At 33.4% G+C, this 23,382-nt stretch overlaps 1 protein-coding gene across 1 annotated transcript in view; it reads left to right on the top strand.

Moving 5' to 3' along the window:
- LOC102528486 (serine-protein kinase ATM) overlaps positions 1 to 23,382 on the top strand; it is a 102,016-nt gene that overhangs the window by 854 nt on the left and 77,780 nt on the right. The window contains exons 2-20 of the mRNA XM_072953819.1: positions 3,253 to 3,353; positions 3,456 to 3,568; positions 4,837 to 4,986; positions 5,182 to 5,391; positions 5,908 to 6,102; positions 6,891 to 6,986; positions 8,022 to 8,247; positions 9,784 to 9,909; positions 10,466 to 10,591; positions 11,622 to 11,711; positions 12,853 to 13,024; positions 13,819 to 14,018; positions 16,438 to 16,520; positions 16,612 to 16,767; positions 17,568 to 17,643; positions 17,765 to 17,895; positions 19,819 to 19,939; positions 21,596 to 21,769; positions 22,671 to 22,831. Coding sequence (XP_072809920.1) covers positions 3,282 to 3,353; positions 3,456 to 3,568; positions 4,837 to 4,986; positions 5,182 to 5,391; positions 5,908 to 6,102; positions 6,891 to 6,986; positions 8,022 to 8,247; positions 9,784 to 9,909; positions 10,466 to 10,591; positions 11,622 to 11,711; positions 12,853 to 13,024; positions 13,819 to 14,018; positions 16,438 to 16,520; positions 16,612 to 16,767; positions 17,568 to 17,643; positions 17,765 to 17,895; positions 19,819 to 19,939; positions 21,596 to 21,769; positions 22,671 to 22,831 — 2,678 coding nt within the window. The 5' untranslated portion in view covers positions 3,253 to 3,281. The remainder of the gene's footprint in view (positions 1 to 3,252; positions 3,354 to 3,455; positions 3,569 to 4,836; positions 4,987 to 5,181; positions 5,392 to 5,907; positions 6,103 to 6,890; positions 6,987 to 8,021; positions 8,248 to 9,783; positions 9,910 to 10,465; positions 10,592 to 11,621; positions 11,712 to 12,852; positions 13,025 to 13,818; positions 14,019 to 16,437; positions 16,521 to 16,611; positions 16,768 to 17,567; positions 17,644 to 17,764; positions 17,896 to 19,818; positions 19,940 to 21,595; positions 21,770 to 22,670; positions 22,832 to 23,382) is intronic.

The raw sequence follows: 23,382 nt of genomic DNA, 5'->3' as shown, positions 1-23,382 counted from the left end.
GACCTTGCAGCGTTAAATTGCCCTGGAGAATGGTAGGAGCCTTCCAGACAGGATGCATATAAAGGCGCTAAGTGTAGAAGGTTCCTGAAGCTCAGGAGTGCGGTATGGCATTGCCTGAAATAGTTTTCGGCATTTTCAACATGTTGAAGTCATAGGAATGGATGAGATCATACTGGGAGAACATAGAATAAGAAGTAAGGAGACAAGGATGCTCTTTCAGATGTGGTGGGAAAAGAACCCAGCAAAAGAGACTTGTGAAACACAAAGGAAGGGAATAACCGTAATTGCTAACATTTTTTGAGCATTTGCTATGTCTCAGGTACTGTGTTAAACAGGTTCACGAATCCTTACAATAACTCTTTGAAGTTCTAGTTCAGTTCAGGTCTTGTTTTTCGTTTTATCATTGAGAAAACCAAGGGTTAGAGAAATTAGCTAACATGCCCAAGGTTGTACAACTTACAATTGGCAGGACCACGATATGAATTACTGCAATATAACTACAGAGCCCACATTCTTACCACTAGAAAAGAATGGCACGCCAAAGGCAGAATTAGATCCAGGAAAATGGGATATAAGCATTGTTGTCAAATTCTGCAGAGGAATCAACTTGATTGAAATCTGAAAAGGAACAATGGATTTACCAATTCAGAGGCTGTTACTGAGGAAATATGTATCACACCAGTTGCATATTGGGAGTGGAACCTGGATGGTTGTGAATTAATGTATTAATTGAATTCAACTTCATCTGGTGACTCTCTTACCCTAGTTAACTGCTCTCTAGTTCCTTTGGTCGTCGATCAGTTCCTCCAACATACTTTGAGTTTTTCCTTAAGACCCTTTGGCTATGCTAGTCTTCTTTAAGATTTTGGTCCTCTAGCTCTTTCTGTGATTGGCACTAGTTCATTCAGATCTTAGCTTTATTGTAATCTCCTCTGATACATGTTCCTTGATAATTTATAAAAATGACCCTCTCCATTGTTATTGCATATTTGCTTCCTTTGGGTCATATGTCGCAATTTGGAATTATGCATTGATTTATCAGTGTACTTGTTTATTGTCACTCTCCCTCGTTATGACTCCATGAGGGTAGGATTAGGTCTTCCTACCCCTAACAGAGTACCTCGAACACAGTAGCTGCCCAGTGAGTACTGCTGTATGGATCAGTGAATGAACATTTCCTGTTTATGTAGGTAATGCTGAATTGTTTTATTTTCTTGAAAGTAATCAATCTCTGAGAAACGGATAGGAGGAAAAGCAAGTTAAGAAAAGCCACAGCTTAAAAAAAACGTTTAGGGCTAACACTTCTCGAAGTGTCACAAGTTTAGTAAACATGCATCTTTTTCCACGTTATAGATAACATATTTAGGGATAAAGGTGCCAGCTTTTATGGATCTTTGGATCATTGCTAAGGTGTTTTCACTGGTTAGAATCCCAACTTTATTTTCCTTATTGACTCAAGAGGGCTTTAAACTAAGATTGAGCCAGGAGGGAGGAGTCTTAGGTAAAACTATAAGGAATGGGAAAATGAAAACGATGGTCTTTGCCTTCAAGAGGTATACAATGGGATGAGAAAGGCTACCAGGCAAATAACAACCTGTATTTTACAGCATAGTAAAGGAGGGTGTGAGAGGAATAAAGCAGTTAGAATAACTATTGAATATAAATGGGGAAGAGAATTAGAGCTATCTGCCAATAAAATAGGTAGTCTTATTAGGTAGTTTGTTCTGAGAGTGTTTAAAGAGAGGGCTATAATTTTGCAGCAGAGATTTCTCCCTTTGTAGGAAGCTGGCACGTGGTCTCTCAGTTCCACCCAATTTTAAGATTCTGTGAGATTGAGCAGGGGCAGAGAAACATACTTGATTTTGAAAGACTGAGTAGAATTTATGTGGATGGGTGGGAAAAGGACTTTGCTCACCGTTTTTCCTCCTGAGATACATATGTAGTGTAGTTATAGTAGACATACATATGTATACCGTTTATAAACGTTTATAGTAACGAAGCTTTTTTGGTGAAAAGACTCAGAAATACTAACACAAAATGCTTTCCTTGAAAGATTTAAAAAAAATTATCAAAGGAAGGTGTAATTATATCAGAAAACCTAAAAGGAGGAGGGCTAGTGTAATGGCATTAAGGAGTAAGAAAATATAGTGGATGTTTGACATTTGCAAGGGATATCACTATAGCATACAATTTCCTTCATCTCTTTTTATAACAGTATCATTTTCCTCGGACTTTCGTATATTAAGTGAGAACCATGAATTCAGTTGAGATGTAAGTGCTAGGCAAGGCTTACTAGCTCTGATAACCTCCTGCATATCAGTTCTAAATCATAAGCAATTTAAGTTTTTGGTTCAGCAAAATGACAAGTCACTACATATAAGAAAGGTTGCATTTAAATAGTTCAGTCAGTGTTACATCCTGAAGTGCTCTTTTCCTTATTCTTTGCCTGGCTGTGTTCTATTCATCTTTTGTGTTTCAATTTAAATGTCATGTTTCTAGACGGACATGGAGATTGTCATACTAAGTGAAGCTGAGCTAGAAAGAGAAAGAAAAATACCATATGATATCACTTAAATGTGGAATCTAAATAAATTAGACACAAATGAACTTATCTACAAAACAGAGCCAGATACACAGACATAGAAAACAAACTTATGATTACCAGAGGGGGAAAGGGGTGGGAAGTGGTAAACTGGGAGTTTAGGATTTGCAGATACTAACTGCTGTATATAAAGTAGACAACCAACAGTGTCCTACTGTATAGCTAGGGAACTATACCTTCTAATAGCCTATAAAGAAAAAGAATATGAAAAGGAATATATATAATGTTTAACTGAATCACTATGCTGTACACCAGAAAATAACACAACATTGTAAACTGACTATACTTCAGTTTAAAAAAAAACACAATAAAAAAGTTATATTTCTTAGAAGAGATCTCAGAACAATAAAATAAATTATGCATTTTTTACTTTTATCCTGCAACACATTCAACACACATTTGTTGATTTAGAAAAAAAAATTCCAAGTTCTTCTTTTCCCTATTGAGCCGCATATCTCCCATTTGAACTTGTGTAGTTGATATTTTGAATGTTAAAGCTTTGTTTTGATATGTTCTGTTAATATTTTGGAAATATTAAGAAAAATCATTGTACATTACAGTATACCTCTGGTTATATGTTTAGATCTAACTATATGTTAATACCACAGTCTGAGATAATTTTCCTTTTTTTTTTTTTTTTTTTTTTACAGACAATGATGTGTTTCTGAAATTCTGAACCATGAGTCTAGCACTTAATGATCTGCTTATTTGCTGCCGTCAACTAGAGCATGATAGAGCTACAGAACGAAGGGTAGTAAATTACTTAAATTTAATCTTTTCTTGAAAGAAGTGTGTGATCTGTAACTCATTATTTTTTTTTTTGGTTTTTTTGTTTGTTTTTTTTCATTTTCAGAAAGAGGTTGAGAAATTTAAGCGCCTGATTCAGGATCCTGAAACCATTCAACATTTAGATCGGCATTCAGATTCCAAACAAGGCAAATACTTGAATTGGGATGCTGTTTTTAGGTATTCCTTTCTAATTTTTTTCCTCTTTCATTTTTATTTCTGTTGTGTATTTTTTGTGTGTAAGTAGGTCTAATTTATCTTTGCTCCCTATCTACCATTGTGCATTGCAATGAAATTGGTGCTTAATATTTAACTGAAATGTAATTTTTAAAGGATGTTCATATGGAAAAAGTTAAACATTTTTAGATCATTTGTTCAATAAAATGTCTTAGACATATCTCACTCAAGATTAGAGAGAATTTCTTTCATATCAGTTCATTCATAAGACTTTATTTCAAATTAGAGAATAAAATTAAGTTATAATAAGTCCTTTATTATTACTTTGACATCTTTAAATACTGCTCTAAGAAACTGCTATATGTTAAACTATAATAAAAAAGTAAAAAGGAATTTTAGAGTGATTCCATATGGATACAGTAAAAAAACAAAACTCAGGCATTGGAAAGATACAATTTGTTGCTGTATTGGAATAGCAAAGAGAATTGATGCTTTTTACACTAAGATGTAAGTTTTAACTATGAAGTTCATTTATAACTAGAAATACCTTATAAGACAGGAAAGATGAATAAAATATTTTAAATTAATACAGAATACTGAGAAGCCTGAACATTTTCAATCAAGGGGAAATACTAATATTTACTTGCTCTAGAGTATTTAGAACAGATAATCTATTTTATTTTTTAGCTTTTATTTGGTACTAGATAGACTGTTGCAGATTTCATTGTGGATAGTGTGAAACATACATACTTCTTTTCCTCTGGTTACTTAGTTTATTTCAGATACCATAAATACAGTTATTATCTAAAGACAAAAACTGTTTTGCCTAGCTGATCAGGTAGGCCAAATAGACACCTGGCATTCCTAACTAATGATGAATATTTTCTAAGCAGGCTTCATTTAAAGGCTAAAAACATTACCAACACCTAGGAAATAGGTAGGTCATGTACACAGAACAGCAGAAAGAGGTGAGAAAGAATTGAGAACCCCAGATAGCATTGCAAGCTTTTAATGGTAAAATGAAAAAACATGCATTAAAGCAATAGAAAATCATGGAGGTTATAAATTAAGAGCTTTGCAGTCCAGACTTTAAATTGGTGTTGAGTGCTTAGACCTTAAAAGAGAAATTTAGTTGTTTTGTTTAGCTGGTACCTTGATTGAAGCAACGTGGTTTAAAAGATGCTCTTTACGATGACACAAAGGACTTTTTGAAACTGTTATAATAATTTAAGTACTTAATGAGTTTCTGAAATTGTTTCATTTTCTTGAAGATTTCTACAGAAATATATTCAGAAAGAAACAGAATGTTTGAAAACAGCAAAACCAAATGTATCAGCCTCGACACAAGCCACCAGGCAGAAAAAGATGCAAGAAATCAGTAGCTTGGTCAAATACTTCATCAAATGTGCAAATAAAAGTAAGTGCTATTACTTGGCTTAATATGTTATTGTTGCATGGGTTTGGTGTGAATATGGTGAGATAAAAGTTGAGTTCTAACTCTAATTTCTACTATATATAATGATTTTTAATACTATAAGTCCAAATAATTGGAGGAATTTATGCAAGCATGGAGTGATAAAACTCAGGGTTGAAAGGATTAAAAAATGTTATTTTAGCTACCCATTCTTGGACCTCGGAAGCTCACAAAAGTCAGATTTATTGAAACTCTGGATTAAAATTTGGTCTATTACCCTTCGTGGTATAAGTTCTGAACAAATACAAGCTGAAAACTTTGGCTTACTTGGAGCCATAATTCGAGGCAATTTAGTTGAAGTTGACAGAGAATTCTGGAAATTATTCACTGGATCAGCCTGCAAACCTTCACGGTAAGTTTACGATGGATTGTATTATGTTTTGCAGCATGTATATTTGTTTTATCCTGATTTTTGTAATTTTGTAACTTCATTGAAGATATGTTAAATTCTATTTCAGATGCTTTTGGTTTTTTGTCCAGGAAGTCTTAATAAGTAAATAGGAATTTAGTTTCACATGTGAAGAGAGCACTAAGACTAATTTTAAAGAATTAAGTGTTTAAATTCCTTTTATTTGTAATTGACAATTAATAATTGCTTGCTTGTTCTTATCTTTGCAGACTTTATTTTTTTTTAGTACTGCATACTGTTATGTAAGAGATAGTTCTTAATTAAGAATTTTCTCCAATACAGTCAGACTTTCTTTAATAATTGTTTTGTGTTCATTTAGTCTGCAGAAGCTTACTATTTGTCTGTCATGTGCCAGGCACTGTCCTAAGCATTGGCAGCATAGTGGTAAATAAGACAAACAAGGCCTCTGTCCCTCAAAAAGTTTACTTTTAACAACAGTTGTCCTTTGTTTTGCTGTAGTTCTGCAGTATGCTGTTTGACTTTGGCATTGACCACCTGTGTAGCCCCAGAAACAGTAAAAACAGGAATGGAGAAGAATATATGTGATGTAAACAGAAATTTTTCTTCAAAAGAATTGATGATGAAATGGCTTTTATTCTGTCAGTTAGAGGAAGACTTTGAAGACAGTACAGAGCTGCCTCCAATTCTTCACAGGTAGTTTGAGTTCATTAGCATGCTGCTGGTTTTTTTGTTTGTTTTTATAAGGTGCCCTCCATTTCTTTTTTGATACTAGATGGCTTTATTTTACAGTGATCATGCAAGATTTCCCAGAACTAGCTGTAAATAGTAAACCATACCCCCTTTCACAGTGTCTTTGTACTTGGATCTTGTCTAGGTTATTTTAGTCTGTTTTTGTCTTTCTGCCTAGACAGTGAGAATAAGTGGGATGTGCATGAAGAATATGCATGTAGTTTTTTAAGCACTGATGTGTTTCTTTGTGACCTTCTATAAATAGGTCCATCTGAATGTATATCCATCTCAGGTATATCCTGGAATCATAATGAGAGTATTTTCTGGGTGAAATATATTAAATTAATTAGGGGAAGAGATGAAAAGAAGATAAAATGGGACTTACGCACTCAGATGGGGAGCAGCTTGCCCACTTTACCTTTCCACAGTCTGTACTTAGAACTGAGTGCTTGGAGGGCAGACTTCTTAATCCTCATGCTTGTACCTTAATTTCATAATTGTTTATAATCTTTAAACCTTGGATATGATCCTTCTAAATCCTAGGAAGTACTGAAGATGATAGTTACATAAAATGTACGCCCCTTAAATTCTTTTTTCAGATGTTAAGAAATTCAGTACAGATGAAAGCAGTTTTAATTTTGGATCCAAATTTTAGAGGTCAATATTTATAGCTAAGCATGGACATTTAAGTTTAGAGAATGCTTTAAATGGCTTTTGGTTTTCTAAGTAAAGATTTTTACTTTCCTTTATAGTGATTTTCCTCATCTTGCCCTGGAGAAAATTCTTGTGAGTCTCACTATGAAAAATTGTAAGGATGCAATGAACTTTTTCCAAAGTGTGCCAGAATGGTATGTTATCTAACAGAGTTCTGGGTTATTTTAAGGTATAGCTTTAATTACAAAGATAATAATTTTAGCAGGGTAGTATCTGCATAATAAAAATTATGAACTGAATTAGTCAATTTAAAAAATCATAGCTGTTAGTCAGGGAAAAGGCTCTTTTAATTAATGATTGTAATTTATATTCTATAATTTTTTATGTTTAATGTTGTATAATATAATGTGACATTTGCCAATAGAAGAAATAAAATGGTTATGATGGGAAATTAAGAACATAAAAATCATGTGAAATGAGTTTTTTTTTTTTAAAGATGTGACCCAATTTTATATGTCAAGTAAAGTCTGATTATTTGTTAGGCTTAAAAACTAATGATAACTAATGGTGATTGAGGACAGGGAAAACGAGTGAATCTGAAAACCTCATTTTATTTGATTAACTCAGGAGGCTTATGTTTATTGCTGTGACTGAAAATGGCTCATTGGCACGAAGATTCCTAATCTATGTCAGGAAAGCATAAGATAAAAAAAATCTATATTCTGGAGAAATCAGTGGTGCAAAAGGGAAAGTTTTCAGATAACGTTATTCTTAGTGTTCATAGCTGGTGTTAATTTTTCTAATACTTTCTGAATTTGCCTTTGAGATTGTAACTTTTACTTCTTTTGTGCATCTATTAGTAAAATTTGCTGCTGAAGCATACAACTACTTATACAAGTCCAAAGAAGAGAAGCATTTAAAACAATAATTCGGGAGGAGGGTATAGCTCCGTGGTAGAGTGTGTACTTAGTATGCATTAGGTCCTGGGTTCAATCCCCAGTCCCACCACTTAAGTAAACAAACAAACAAACAAAAAAACCTAATTACCTCCCCCCAAATAAAAAAATTATAATAAAATAAAATAAAAGAATGATTCACTAATTATATAAATAGTCTTTGAATAACATAGATGCTAAGTTAATGTTTTCATTTGTAATCGATTGCTGTTATATGAAGATGAAATATTAGGTAATTTGATTTTATAAATTAAAAATCTTACTTTTTTGAAGTGAGCAGCATGAAAAAAGTACGGAAGAACCTTCATTCTCAGAAGCTGAAAAACTGTTTCTTCAGACGACTTTTGACAAGATGGATTTTTTAACCATTGTGGAAGAGCATGGTATAGAAAAGCACCAATCCAGTGTAGGGTTTTCTGTCCACCAGAATCTCAAGGAATCACTGGATCGCTGTCTTCTGGGATTGTCACAACAGCTTCTAAATAACTACTCATCTGAGGTGAGGTTTTCAAAAAGGACTAAAACCTGTATTTGATTCCACCTTGGCAGACTGTCAGGAAGGAGAAATAGGGGCAGGAAAGGCACTACAGGTGGTGAGAAGCTTAATTTTAAAAGTGAAATGATCACACGTGGCTACAAATGGGGAAAATTTAACATGAAAAGAGGAAAACTGAAGAATAATAATTTGATTATTTTCATTGACCAGGTAGACATTAATGAAATAGAATTCTTTGGGTGGGTTAATGGGTATTAATGATGGCTTTGAGCATAGTGATTATTTGATGAAAAAGAAACTCCATACAGAGGAGGGAGAAGTTACAATAACAGAAAAGGACATTATTTAAACGGATCTACTAGATTTTGGTTGCACTTGAAGAGGGAGAAGTCAACAAATGAACTAGCAGTTACCTATATTGGGGAGATCATCTAGTAATGTCTCATGTATCATTTCCTTTGTCTTAAAATCACAAATTCTCTTTGTATGTGCTGTTCTCTTGCCAAAACTCCTGTGTCTTTCTACCCATTTCTATATGTGCAAATAATCAACCTGTCAAAATCCTTGCTAAAGCCTTTCTTAGATAATCTCTGTCAAAATAATGTGTCTTAATATTAATATTAATATTTAATATTTCTACTTTAAAATGATCTTTAGCATCTTCTTTGTACCATATACACAAATATCTCTTAAACTGTGCTATAACCTCATTAAAGGGCATATACAATTTTTATTAATCTTTGTACTTTTTGCAATGCCTGGTTACATGATAAATGATAAAATATTTGTTGAATAAAATAAAAACTGCAAGCTACTCAAAGAAGAGGATTCAATAGCCACAAATAATGATCCAAAGAACCAGAGAAGGGACAGTGTATCTGTTTGATCTGTCTTGTCCTTAATCACTGACATTCTTCTGGTTTATAGTTGCAACCATTTTCATTTCGAAGTAAGCTGCCTTCTGTGTTTTCCCCTAAAATACCATTTCATACAGTATAGAACAGAAATATCTGAAAATCTAATTTTTCTGTATAATCTTTGCACATTCTTACATAATTCTACAAAATTGGCTGAGCAGTATCTACTTGCAAAAATACTTTGTGCTAGTCTGTGGAGGCTAAAAAGTTGAATACATCGAAGTTCTTATCTGTTAGAAGCTCCAAATACCATTTTAATGTTATATGGATCTAATTTCTACTCATGTTCTAAGAGTTACAGACATTTATTTCCGGTTCAGCTTTTTTCTCCTTTCTTTCCCCACTACCTCTGTGTGAAGAACACTGAGCCACTTTAAGAAGAGCTATATTACTTGGCCATTAGGAGATACTTCTGCTGGTTTTCCTGAGAATCCTGGTTATCACAACTCTGCAGGGATCACTTAGATGTTTTTAGAGATGATTGGAATTATGCCACTGTAGATTCAATTACCTGAGCTTTTGTTTCTTAGTATGTACATAAAATTTGCTTTATGAAAGATAATCATACTCAAAATTATTTATGAAATACGTGAAATTTTTTTTATTTGGGTTTTACTTTAAGACTTCAAATTCAGAAGTGCTTGTCCGATGTTCACGCCTTCTGGTGGGTGTTCTCGGCTGCTATTGCTATATGGGTGTGATAGCTGAAGAGGAAGCATATGAATCAGAATTATTCCAGAAAGCCAAGGTAGGAAGACTTAGGACCGTAATGTTTTGGATTAATTTGAATGAAATGTATTTCTGGGAAAGTTGGTATATATGTTTGGAAAACAAATTTTTATGTAGGTCAACTTTTCTCTTTCATTGGTGCAGTCTGAGAAGAAATGATACTATGTCTCCTTCCATAAGATTTGAAATTATTTTAAGCCCACTATAAATACAGTAATTGAAATAATACTGCATTGAAATTTAATCTCAATCACAAAAATACTGATTTTTGTCCTTTTAAAAGTTTTTCTTGGATCAGTTATCTTAGAGAATTCTTAACTAAGAGAGTTAATCAAGTAGGCTCTCAACATTTTTAACTCTGTGTACTGTTCTGTCAGTTGTGTGATCTGTAAGGATAACTGGGTATAAGATTTGTTGTTTAAAAAAATTATTCATAATTTTATTTCTAATTATACTGTATAACAAAGTATAATTTCTTGAAACACTTTGTTTTCCCTCGTAAGTAAAACTAAAAAACAATCACTAAGCTATCATTTTAACTGAATTTGGATTTTTTCCCTTTTTTTTCTTAATAGTCTCTAATGCAGTGTGCAGGAGAAAGTATCACTCTGTTTAAAAATAAGATGAATGAGGAATTTAGAATTGTTTCATTGAGAAATATGATGCATCTGTGTACAAGTTGCTTGTATAACTGTGCTAAGGTAAGATGTTCTTCCTACTTGACAGCATGGCCTGTCTGGGAGGCTGATAACTGGTTGGTGCTGTTACTATTTTGGGGGTCCATTCATAAATTTATACACTAATTTAAAATTAAATTGGTAAATTAAGGTAGTATCCAGAGGAATAAAGCAACAGGTGGTCTGAGTTTCTCATGAAACTATTTTCATGAAACTAACCTTCTTAGGAAAGTTTCTGAGATTATCTTACCCCTTTTATAGACAACTAGTCAGTGGCTTTTTTATTGCCAATGTATTTTCATTCATTTAAGAAAAGCTTGTTGATGGCTAGCCATGTGATGGGCATAATGCTGTACCAGGGCTAGTGAGCAACACAAAGATCAATAGTTCCAGCACATACATTACTCTCTTTTGCTCAGACAGTCTTACATAACGTTTGGTAGAAAGAGCACTTCTGTGTGTATTCCTTGTTTTGATTTGGAGCAGACCTGAGGTGTAGCTGAGCTAGGCCAGAGTATTGATAATAACCGGAAACACTTTTTAAAGCTAATGTTAAGTACATGGACTTTTATCCATAATATCAACATGCATTTTTATTTGTTTTTTTTTTTTTTTGGTATAAGTGGGGGAGAAGACAGTTGAAGAATATATTCTAAGCAATGATTATTGCTTGCCCATCCTTAGGAGCAATAGCTGGTATTTTACTTTAATGTTATTAATGCCAATCAATGTTATGTGCTACAGTTATTATTACTTTAAGAAAAGAGGTTAGTATTTTTAAAAAATCAATTTATTTTTTAATGGTGGTACTGGAGATTGAACCCAGGACCTCATGCATGCGCTCTATCACTGAGCTATTTCCCTCCCCAAGATGTTAGTGTTTTTGAAGTAATTTATGTCTTGTTCCTAACAGTAATCTCTTTATCCATGCTTATTTTGATGATTTCCAATGTAAAAGAAAATCTTTATTTCATCAATGATAGAGAAAATATCTGCAAAGAATAATTGTTTTTATTTCTTTGTTTGCTTGGTATTTTTTTTATCTTAATTACAGGGCAGTCCAAATAAGATTGCATCTGGCTTTTTCTTACGATTATTAACATCAAAGCTAATGAATGATATTGCAGATATTTGTAGAAGTTTAGTAAGTATGCCTCCTGTTTTACTACTGTGTTTCATTGATTCTAAGATGCTTTTTGTAACTTTGAAATCTCTTAAATAGGGATGCTTCTCATAGTATACGGCATCTTATGTTTTTAAAATGTGGAAATTAAATAAAGTTATTTGGTTTGGGTGGGAATGTGTTTGATTGCTTCTTAATGTCAATACTAGCATAATGCTTAGCTATTTATTTCTCAATAAATAATAGACTGAGTGATTGATAATGAATCATCTGGACTCAGTGCCTTTTTCTATATGAGACTGTACCGAAATTGAAAACAATTTTCTCTTCTTTTTTTTGGAGGGGGAGGTAATTAGGTTTGCGTATTTATTATTCAAGGAGGTACTGGGAATTGAACCCAGGACCAATTTTCTGTTCTTAAAAATAGAAACAAAAACCTTGCCAGACAAGCAACACTGTCTCATCTTGATATTTATTTTTCTTCTTCCATACAAATGGGCTTGTGCTACACATGCTTTTTGTCTGGAACAGTGCCTGGCACACATAGTAGGTATTCAGATATCTAATGGGTGAAAAAATATTCCATAATTTGATAATTTTTGTTTAATAATAAATCTTGGTTACTTTTTTCCGTGTCACTAAATAATGCTATACCTTAGCTTTTTTTTTTTGGTGGTAGTGGGGTATTTCATATATATGGGAATAATAGTATGTATGTATTTTAACCCAACTGATCTAAACATTTTAAATGGTTTCTTTTTTTTATTACAAAGAGTTCTACAGTAAATTTCTTACACATGTCTGCTCCTACTTGAGCTTGTTCAAAGAACTGTGAATTTTACTTTTTGATGGATATTTTCATTGTCCTCCAAAATAGTCATACCAATTTTATAATTTTACGTATACCCTCATCATTTGGGGTAGTATCAAACTTCTTAACATAAGAAATTATTTGTAAAGATTGTGTACTAGTCTGTTACATGACACTACAGTTTATATATCCATTTTCCTGTTGTTGGACATCTAACAGAAAAAAATCCTGCAGAGTTCATACATGTGAATCTTGAATTGTTTGATTAGGTCTATTTTAATTACAGCATTCTTCTGAAAGATGCCAACTTGAAAGCAATGTCTTTTTTTATTTTTATTTTTTTATTTGAAGGCATCCATTATCAAAAAGCCGTTGGATTTGGGAGAAGTAGAATCAGTGGACAGTGATACTCATGAAAATCTAATGGAGATGGAGGATCAGTCTTCCATGAGTCTATTTAATGATCACCCTGCTAGTAATGTTACTGACGCAAATGAATCCGGGGAGAGCCAGCTCATTATTGGTAAATGTGTTTTTACTGCATGGGATTTTTTTTACCTCTTTGTATTGATTTGGCATTATAAAAGTCCTCACAGATACTAATTTTATGCTAATTTTATTTTCTTTTTGTATAGTCTTTTAGGATTGGGATTGTTTCCTTCTATACACTTTAGATTTCTCTGATTTTTAATTGAATTTATTATTTTAGTATTTGATTCTTCATGGGGGAATTTGAAATAATTAGTAAACAAATAAAACCATACTATAGGTTATTTGGAAAATGGAAAGCAGAATAGTGAAAACATACCCATAATGCCGTAACTTTTTACCTTTTGCTGTTATTTCTATGTAGACCCGTTCAAAATTATAATCAGCATCAACATTCAAGTGAATTTTTATACTTTGTCCATTTTCTTTTAACATTAATTATAAGCATTTTTTTTCACTTAGGTACTTGTACTGTTGGTAATTATACTTTTTAGCGGGTCCATAATATCCCAGTTAACATACATACCCTAATTTACTAGACCATTTTTTTATTGGCAGAAATTTAGATTCCTTTCTAATAGTATTTCAGTAAATATTTGTCTATATAGATTTTTCCATGGATTATTTCTTGATGATAAAATCCTAGGGTAACCTATTATGAAGAATTTTGAAGTTTTTAGTATATAATTAGTTTCACCATAATTTTGCTTTACATGTATTTTCATCTCTTTTTTGTTGTTGTTTGAAGGGAAGATATTTGTGTTAATGTTCAACATATGTGGTGATGGTACACCTCTCTTATTCTTAGTAAGTGCTTTTTATTTTTAGGTGCCACGAGTCCTTTAGCTGAAGAACATCTGTCAAAGCAAGATCTACTTGTTTTGGACATGCTCAAGTTCTTGTGTATGTGTGTGACCACTGCTCAAACCAATACTGTGTCATTTAGAGCAGCCGATATTCGGAGGAAATTGTTAATGTTAATTGATTCTAGCATGCTAGACCCTACCAGATCTCTCCACCTACACATGGTGAGTTCGGTGAAATGAAGAAGTGCTTCAGTTGTGTCTGATGTTGCTAGCTAAGTATAATGAACTGATATAAAAGAATCACAGAGTACCTTGTAAGAGCTGAAATTGCTTCCTTGAGAAATGAATCTGAAACGTTGTAAAATACACTTTTTGTTTAAATGTGCTGTGAAAAAAATTTAAGTGGATACTGATACATTAAAACTAGTATGGGCTTTGGATAGATTTATTCTCTTCGGCTGTAATTATTGTAAGTTATTTTAAGCTAGGCCAACCAAGAGCCACAGACTCTGAATGTAAAAATAATACTCACATAACATTGTAGTTTAAGTCTGAATCTTGCCTTGACCTTGGTTTACATGCTGTAAATTTTTTTTAATGTGATTTCTTTTTTTTTTTTTGTAAATTAATTTTATTTCACTTTTTAAATTTTTCTTTTTTGGGGGATAAGGTAATTAGGCTTGCTTATTTATTTACTAATAGAGGTACTGGGGATTGAACCCAGGGCCTCCTGCATGCTAAACAATCACTCTACCACTGAGCTATACCCTCCCACCTAATGTAATTTAGAAGTGACTGTAAAGTTAAAATGCTGCAAGAACTCTCGTATTTTCTTCATAAGCTTATATAGTTAATATTTTACTGCATTTGTCGTATCATTCATTCTCTCTCTCTGCGTGTGTGCACACGCATATTGAGATTGAGTTTCAGACCTGATGCCCCTTCACTTCAGTGTGTATGTCCTAAAAGCAGTGACATTTTCCCATATAACCATAGTATAATCATCAGGAAATTAACATCATTGCATTTAGTTGTCAGATCTGTTTAGTTTCTTTCAATCTGGAGTGGATCCTTAGTCTTCCCTTATAACTTTCATGACCTGCATTTTTTTTAATGACCTTCATATTTTTGGGTAGTACAGCCACTTACTGTATAGAATCCCTCACTCTGAGTTTGTCTCATGATTCCTCGTGATCAGACGTAGACTTAACATAAGTAACCTCTCTACTTCCCTTCCCTTATCAGTCTACTCATCTACTGATAGATATCTCCGATTCCAGTCCAACATCATAGGATTTATTTGTTCTTTGCTCTGTCCATATTTGTAGCTCCCTTTCCAACAGTAAAAAACTTGGCTTCCCACGTAACCTCAATACATTTACTTACTCAATGTTTTTGCGTTTACCTGATCTCCTGACCGTGTGGGCCATACCCATGGCTCCAATGCTGGTGAACATGCAAGAACAGCCCCTGCTACAGTGAGTAGGCTGGTTGAGTCCATAGTCATGTCCTAGCAAACTGGCAAACATGCCACGTGATTTCCTCAGCCCTGGGAAATATACCAGGTGATTCCCTAATTAGAACCTCTTGGAAACATGCAGGGTTGAGTCCCTGGTAGAATTCCTGGTCATCTCCTATCTGTGGTGACCATGCCAGTCGATCCCCTGTCCTGGGCAAATACGCTTAGTTGAGCCCTGTTTGGTCCCTGGTTTCAACCCTGGCAAACACTTTGGTCAAGTCTCCAGCCCTGGCCAGTGGGGAGGGCTGTATGCTTTTATTGAAGCTTTGATGTTTAAAATCACTTCCAGATACTTAGTAACATCACACATGACTCTCATGGCAAATATTTAACATGGTCCAAATTAATGTTTCATAATATCAGGAAGAATAAGAAACATTTTTCTGCATATAGATGGTACGGGAAAAAAAAAGCTGATTTCTTATTACAGCTAAGAAGGTCATGTGGCAGCTCTCAGAAACTAGTTATCACTGCTGTTATAACTGGTAGTTACTTAGTAGCTCTTTATACCCATTGTAGCCATAGAGAACCTTACAAAGTGGCCTTATAGGGAGATAGGTCAGGGTATATGGATTCTTCTCTGCCCGTAATTACTACTGCTTTCCAAAATTCATTAATAGAATAGTTTTTAACCATTGAAGTTATCACCAAGCATTGTTTTCAGAGGCTGGTGATGTAATACAGTTTCAGAGTCTTGCTCAGGCTCTTAATCCCAATGGTGATGACAGCTATCACTTACTGGATTACTACAATAAATGCTGGAGTTTTACATTTATTTCTTTTAATACTCAAAGTAATCTGGCCAGGTAAGTGCTATGTCCCCATTTTACAGGTGAGAGCACAAAGGCTCAGTGACAAGGCAAATTTTTTAACCATACAAGTAATAGGTCATGGTGCTGGGATTTGAATCCAGCTCTGGATTTCAAAACTTTTTTTTTTTAACTTCAAAACCCTTTTTTTTTTAAACTATGTCGCCTCTCCGAAATTTACTGCTCTTTTGTGTATGTGTGCACGTGTGCCCATGTTTACATATGAATTTATGGTTACGTATGTCTACTTATTTAAGTAAGTGGTATTTGGGAAAAAAAAAAACCTGATTTTTTTTTTTTCCAACTGTCTTAGTATCTAGTGCTTTTAAAGGAACTTCCTGGAGAAGAACATCCCTTGCCAATGGAAGATGTTGTTGAACTTCTAAAACCATTATCGTAAGAAATTAAAACCATATATAATGTTCACTCTAAATTTATAAACTAAACTGATGTGTTCTGTTACACTGATAAAGTTTTTCCACCACAGCAATGTGTGTTCTTTGTATCGCCGTGACCAAGACGTTTGTAAAACCATTTTAAACCATGTCCTTCGTATAGTGACGAACCTGTGTCAAGGAGATACGGACACTGAGAACACAAGTGATGCTCAAGGACAGTTTCTTACAGTGATTGGAGCATTTTGGTAGGTACAGATTGTTTTGTGGCGTTCTTACTTTTCTTTTGCTACTTCTGGGTACAAGTGCAAACTTTGCATTTCTGCATTAATGACTTCTTCTAATCCTCGAGTCTTTTAACAATAGTATAATGTAATTTGTGTTTCTTTTCTTAATTGCTTGAAGAACTATATTGCTTTTTGTGTAAGGCTTGGCTTCCCAAAGTGGGTTTAGCATATTTCCGTGAGAATGTTGAATCCCTTAATAGTTTGACGTGTGTGATGAAAAAAGCAAAGTGCAGCAAGTCTTCATCAGTTGAGTAGATAGTTCACATTCCTAAAGTGGACAAATCGGCCTTATACTATCTGCTTATTTCATGTATGGAGTCACAGTGTGAGGTAATACCAGGATACTTATAGCAGAGCACATATATGTAATTTAGAGCCCACATGCCATTTGACAGGTGAGGACTTCTGAGTCAGTATAGAATGTGGTTTTGAAATCTTCTCTGTAACAACACAGCAATTTTAAAAATGTTTTCCTCTGAAAGCAAGTTTGCATAACATGGTTAGCTAAAATATGATAGCCCCAAAGTGATGCATAATCATATGACACAAATAATATACATTAAAATGAACTCCTTTTCAAGCCAATTTTAGTTGAAATTTTTTGGAATATGAGTATGTTGGCATATGAAACATAATGAGAATTAAATTTAGAATGGAAAGAAATTTTAGAAGCAACCTAGAATAACCTTATTGCCCAGTGATTTTCTTTTGACTATGCTTTGATTGGAATAATTATTTGATATTGAAACACTTTATTTCAGGCACTTAGCAAAGGAGGGAAAATGCACATTTTCTGTAAGAATGGCACTAGTAAAATGCCTTAAAACTTTGCTTGAGGTGAGTTATTCTGCATTAATTATTAATAAGGTCTCCATTGAAAATTTTAAAACAGTCTTTGTTTCTGTCTGTTAGTGGGTGATTTTCCTCTTCATATTTAACGTCAGTTCTTTTCCCATAGGCTGATCCTTATTCAAAATGGGCTATTCTTAATGTAATGAAAGAAGACTTTCCTGTAAACGAAATATTTCCGCAGTTTCTTGCTGATAGTCATCACCAAGTTCGCATGTTGGCTGCAGAATCAGTCAACAGGTAATGGGTCAAGTATTCATGAAGTGCCCGCAGCGCTGCAGACAGCAGTTGAATGTTGAGTACAGTCGTAGGTCATCAATTATGGTATTAAAAATAGAGAACATTTATTGAGCATATACTGTACACCCGGCATTTATCTTTTCTCTTAATTCTGACAACTCTATCACTTAGGTACTATTGTTTTCTCCAATTTATAAATGAGAACTCTGTGGCTTAGAGAGACAAAGTAACCTGCTCAGTGCCTTACAGGTAGTTAAGTGACTGAGTTGAATGAGATGTGTCTGTTACTACTTATGGGAGATGCAGAATATTTGTATATTATTGAGATTTTATATGAGTTAGTAAAATGAAAATTAGCACATTTTACCTTGTGCTAATTACAGTCATTTCTTCATCTGAGCATACAGTTGGGCACTAGAGTGATTCTCTCACAGGGATCTGTTTTATTTGAGTACCTGGAGAAGCAAATATTAATTTTTTTAACAACTGCACATTAATCAGGTTATCAAATTGATTTTGAAACTCTGAAGTGTAACCTACTTGTATCTTTCCCACCTCACACTCCCTGTAGATAAAGCACCTCTCTGCTTTATTTTTCTATATAGCATTTATACCTAAAGTAATACTTGGCATGTGCCAGGTGTTTAATAATTTGTAAAATCAATTAATATTTGAAAAAATAAATTACATTATGCTTTAAAAACATCAAAACTGAAAGTCATTTAAGTAACTTTACTGTTCAAATGTAAGTGACCAGTAATTTAAGATCACTATGTGGTGGGGGAGGGTTTAGCTCAGTGGTTAGAGTACATGCCTAGCATGCATGAGGTCCTGAGTTCAATCCCCAGTGACTCCATTAAAAAGTAACTTAATAAATATATAAACCTAATTACTCCCCCCCAGATAAAAACAAAAATAAAACACACAAACAAAAATCACTGTAAAGAAATTGTCCTGTAGTCACATAAATACGTGTTAGGTAACTTACTGTGTCCAAAGTTAGGATACGCTGACAGTAATGTTTTCATAAATCAGAATCACATTGTATCTAACTCCTTAGGTTTAGAACTATTTTCAGTAAAACCATAGTGCTTTGTAGGGTTTGCTAATGGATGTGTGCTTTACTTCAGGTCCTTAAAGGGTAGAAAAAAATATACTGAAGTTAAAAGATCTGGGGTTACAGAGGCTCATAAGTTGAATGTAATAAAGCACAGTAGTGGTGGCATTGGAAAATCTTTTGAGATTCAAAAATGTAAATTCATGAATGGCTTGAACATAGCATTTATTATTTATTTATTAGTTGTTTACTTGTTAGATATGTAATATTAGGCTATTTAAGAGAGATTAGAGAAACTGAAGAAATCAAAGGAACACCAAAAAAGTGATACTTTTATAAATTTTGATTACTAAAGAAGCATAAAGAAAAAAATTAATTAAAGAATGGTTCTTAAATATGGTAGTCCATTATGTGGAAAGCACTGTTCAACTCTTCCGTACCACACAAAAATTTTTTTTAATGGAACATCAAGACGTTAAAGCTATCCACTTTCAAGTTGATTAAGTCTTAGAGGTTGACATAGGAGTCTGTGGTTTCTTCTAATTGGTATTTGACCAGAGGACAATTTTTCTTTTCTAATTATTTTGAGTTCAGGGATATTCAAGTTTGGGCCATAAGCTAAATGATCTTTTGAGACCCTTTTCAGTGCTATTCAGTTCTAGGAGAAAATGGAGTCTGTAGGAAAGACCCTAATATTAAGCAGTGGATCTGAACCTCTAAATGGACTCACATTTCTGTGGTCTTTTGAAAGGAGACCTAGTATGTTAAGTGTGTCTCACCAAGTGATTTATTTGTGTCCTATGACATGCTTTGAAAGTATGGTTGAAGGTTAAAAATTATTTTACTTTTTGCTTTTTATTTTTAAGATTATTTCAGCATATGGAACAAGGACGTTCTTCTACATTATTGAAAGCACTTCCTCTGAAGCTTCAGCAAACAGCTTTTGAAAATGCCTACTTGAAAGCTCAGGAAGGAATGAGAGAAGTGGTAATTTTAGTAATGCATATTTGCTGTTATTATATACTTTCTATAAATACACCATGTAGTACTTTATGAAGTTTGACCTAAGACAGTTTACATCCAGTAGTTCACAGTGTAAATTTAGACTAGAACAGCTTGTATGAATTAATTGAAATTGCTTTATTTATTGGTCACGATTGGTTGAATAATGGCAGTTTCTTTCGGTTCAGCTTCTGTGTAGCATTGTTGTAGGAAAAGCAGAATTTCCTGAGTTTTCATGGGAGTATAAATGACTTACTTTTTTATTAAAGAGAATTTTTTGTAAGATCTGATTAAAAAATAATTCACAGGACAAGTGACAATAGGAAGAAATGGATTGAGAAGAAATACTCTAATTGGGAAGATCAAATTATTTTTGTGCTCTGTAGTGAACCTTATAATTTTCATATTTTTTTGTGGAATAATATTTTTTCCTAAAATGGCAAGAATTGTCTTAGTAGTAGAATTTATTCATTTATATATGCCTTAACTTGTTTGTTATAATTATGTGAGGCAGTTAATCAACTGACTGTATATTCTGTAATAGCACAAACCTGAAAAGGAAAGTTGCAGGGAAGAATGTGAATTTGGAAAGAGATTTCAATAGATAGGGAAAATGAGTGTAAATAATATAAAATATAATAGAGATAATGTATAATATATATTTTAAAATCTGCCAGTCACGTGCCAAAAGGGAAAATATTGACCTGACAGCAGTTCATTGGGAGAAAAGACGTAAGAAGTTTTACATCTTGAGAGCATAACATGAATCAACATTTTAATGGTTATCACAAAAAGCAAATTCTGTTTTAGATGTCATTAGTAGAAGCAGACTGTGATGAATAAATTCATGAAAAGAACTTGAAACTTTTATTCATTTTAGAGGACGGCCAGCATGTAGGGTTTCATTCTCAGTAAAAGTAGATTTTTCACTAGAAGGTTACAGAGTCTGTAGATCTGTCTCTTACAAGGAGTAGGTGAAGGAGTCGACTTAGTGGGAACCTCACAGCTATTTTCAAACATGTCAGTGATTGCTGTTTAGTAAAGGATTAGGTCCTTCCTTTTTTTTGTATCAGAACCAGAAATACAATCAGTGAATAGCAAGTTTTCCTGATGTGAAGGGAAATTTCTATCCAGTATACTGAGTCAAAAAATGTACATATCCATTGCAGTAGTATAATGATTGATTATTAAGCTGGTAGAATATATCATTCTATCTAGTTGCGTGATTTTACTGATTTTTTTGTAATATATATGATGACATTTTTAAAGAATAAAGAGCTATGTATATTAAGTTATAATGGTAATAAATGGTTTAGAAGATAATACTTGGTGGTTGAAAAGCTTTTAGTCTCTCTCACTTTCCTGCAATTTCTTTCTCTTTCTTTTTCTTTAAAATGCTTTATACTTCATTGAACTGTTTGGCAATTCTTTCTATAAGACCTTATCAAAAGCAGACTTTCCCACTGTAGAAACTTAAGTATTTTCTCATAATCTCTATTCTTGGCTTCATCACTATAGAATTTAAAACTATTCACTGGTTGCTTAGATGTTATCGGTGTGTGCTTTGGTTTTAGTCTGGTTGGTTTATTTGTAATATCTAAATATTTACATTGCATTATTGTTTTTTAAATTCTTCTGAAGTCCCACAGAGCTGAGAACCCTGAATTTTTGGATGAGATTTGTAATAGGAAAGCCATTTTACTGATGATGATAGCTGTGGTGTTATGCTGTAGCCCTGTCTGTGAAAAACAGGCTTTATTCGCACTATGCAAGTCTGTGAAAGAGAATGGATTAGAGCCTCACCTCATTAAAAAGGTACCTATGGATGAATATTTTTTGATTATAATCTTCCTTGGGTAACTTTTCAACACTTAAAAAAAAGTTAAACCTAGTTTTTAATGTGGCCCTTATTAAAGACTTGGAGACAGTTTTATGTTTTAGATTTGGAATGTTGAAAATCAGTAATGTTTTAGCTCAATTTTTAGAGCTGTAAAGCTTTTAAGTTGCATGATTATGAAGACCAGGTCCATCCTTGCAGTTACATCGGCACAGTGTTGTAGAATGTTCACCCCTGCCCTGTTTTACCACCTCAGCATTCATGGTTTGGGAAGTTCCAAGCCTTCCATTGTAGATTTTTACATGATGAACCAGTGATAGATCATGGCCTGATACACCGCTCAGCATTCTGCTCGCGTGGTTTCCAGTGGAGTGAGCTTTGCAGTAAGCTAACCGATAAGTAATCAGTCTAGATGAGTTAACCTTTTACCTCTTAGAATTAAAGTAAGAGGATACTTTAAAAAGATATATTATACAATTACACTACCTAATTATTATTATAAGTGGAATATAGTGTTTGGATTTTTCTCATTTGGGTTTAGGACTGAGAAAAAGAATTATTATACTTTAGACCTTCCTTTGAAATAGAATCAAATGTTGAAAATTGCAACATATTTTTCTGTTTTTATTCATTTAAGATTTTTAAGGGGCTTGCTATGTGGCAGGCACTGTGCTAATTATATTAAATACATTTTTCTCATTTAGTTTTGCTGAAGTGGGTACTTTTATTATCTCCATTTCATAGATTAATAAATCTAGGTATAGCAAAGTTAAATAAATGCGTAAAAGTCATACTGTAGATAGATATTAACAAGGATTTAAACGATTTATTGTTTCATTACTTTCTTAAAACATTGACTTCCTTTTTTGATTTGAACAGGTTTTAGAGAAAGTTTCTGAAACTTTTGGATACAGACATTTAGAAGACTTCATGGCTTCTCACTTGGATTATCTGGTTTTAGAATGGCTTAATCTTCAATACAGCTTATCTTCTTTTCCTTTTATTTTGTTAAACTACACAAACATCGAGGATTTCTATAGGTAGGTTTATGTGTGGCATATATGAAATATATTTAATTTAAAATTAGATATAGGAGATGGGGGTATAGGTCAGTGGTAGAGTGCAGGCTTAGCGTGAGTGAGGTCTCGGGCCCCCCCACCCCCAAAAAAAGAGCAAATAAATAAATAAATAAAATCAGTTATTAATGATAATGTGAAAGTCAGGACAGCTTTTTTTTGTTGTTGAAAGTGTACTGAAGGTTGTCAGTGGACTTAGGATCTGGTCCTGCCTGTGCCAATAACCAGCTACATGATGTTTGGGAAGCCACATATGCAGACTCTGGGACTTGGTGTTTTAATCTGTAAAGTAAGGGAGTTACACATGGAGATCTTTCAGGTCCCTTTCAGCTTTAATATTTAGTAATCTTCTCTATGAAATATCAATGGTAAATTTTTAGTGGCTGACTCTTTTTACCTTTTCTATTGCTTGACTATGGGCCATTTAGTCATTATTTCTGTTTAATTGAAAAGTTAAGTTTACAAATATTTATTTTGCTAACTCTAAGTCTAGAGAAGAAAATTTTGAAAATGAA

Source organism: Vicugna pacos, chromosome 33 (genome assembly GCF_048564905.1).
Source record: "Vicugna pacos chromosome 33, VicPac4, whole genome shotgun sequence".
Taxonomy (NCBI): Eukaryota; Metazoa; Chordata; class Mammalia; order Artiodactyla; family Camelidae; genus Vicugna; species Vicugna pacos.
Note: the sequence above shows the minus strand (reverse complement) of the source record. Positions and strands in the feature narration are given on the sequence as shown.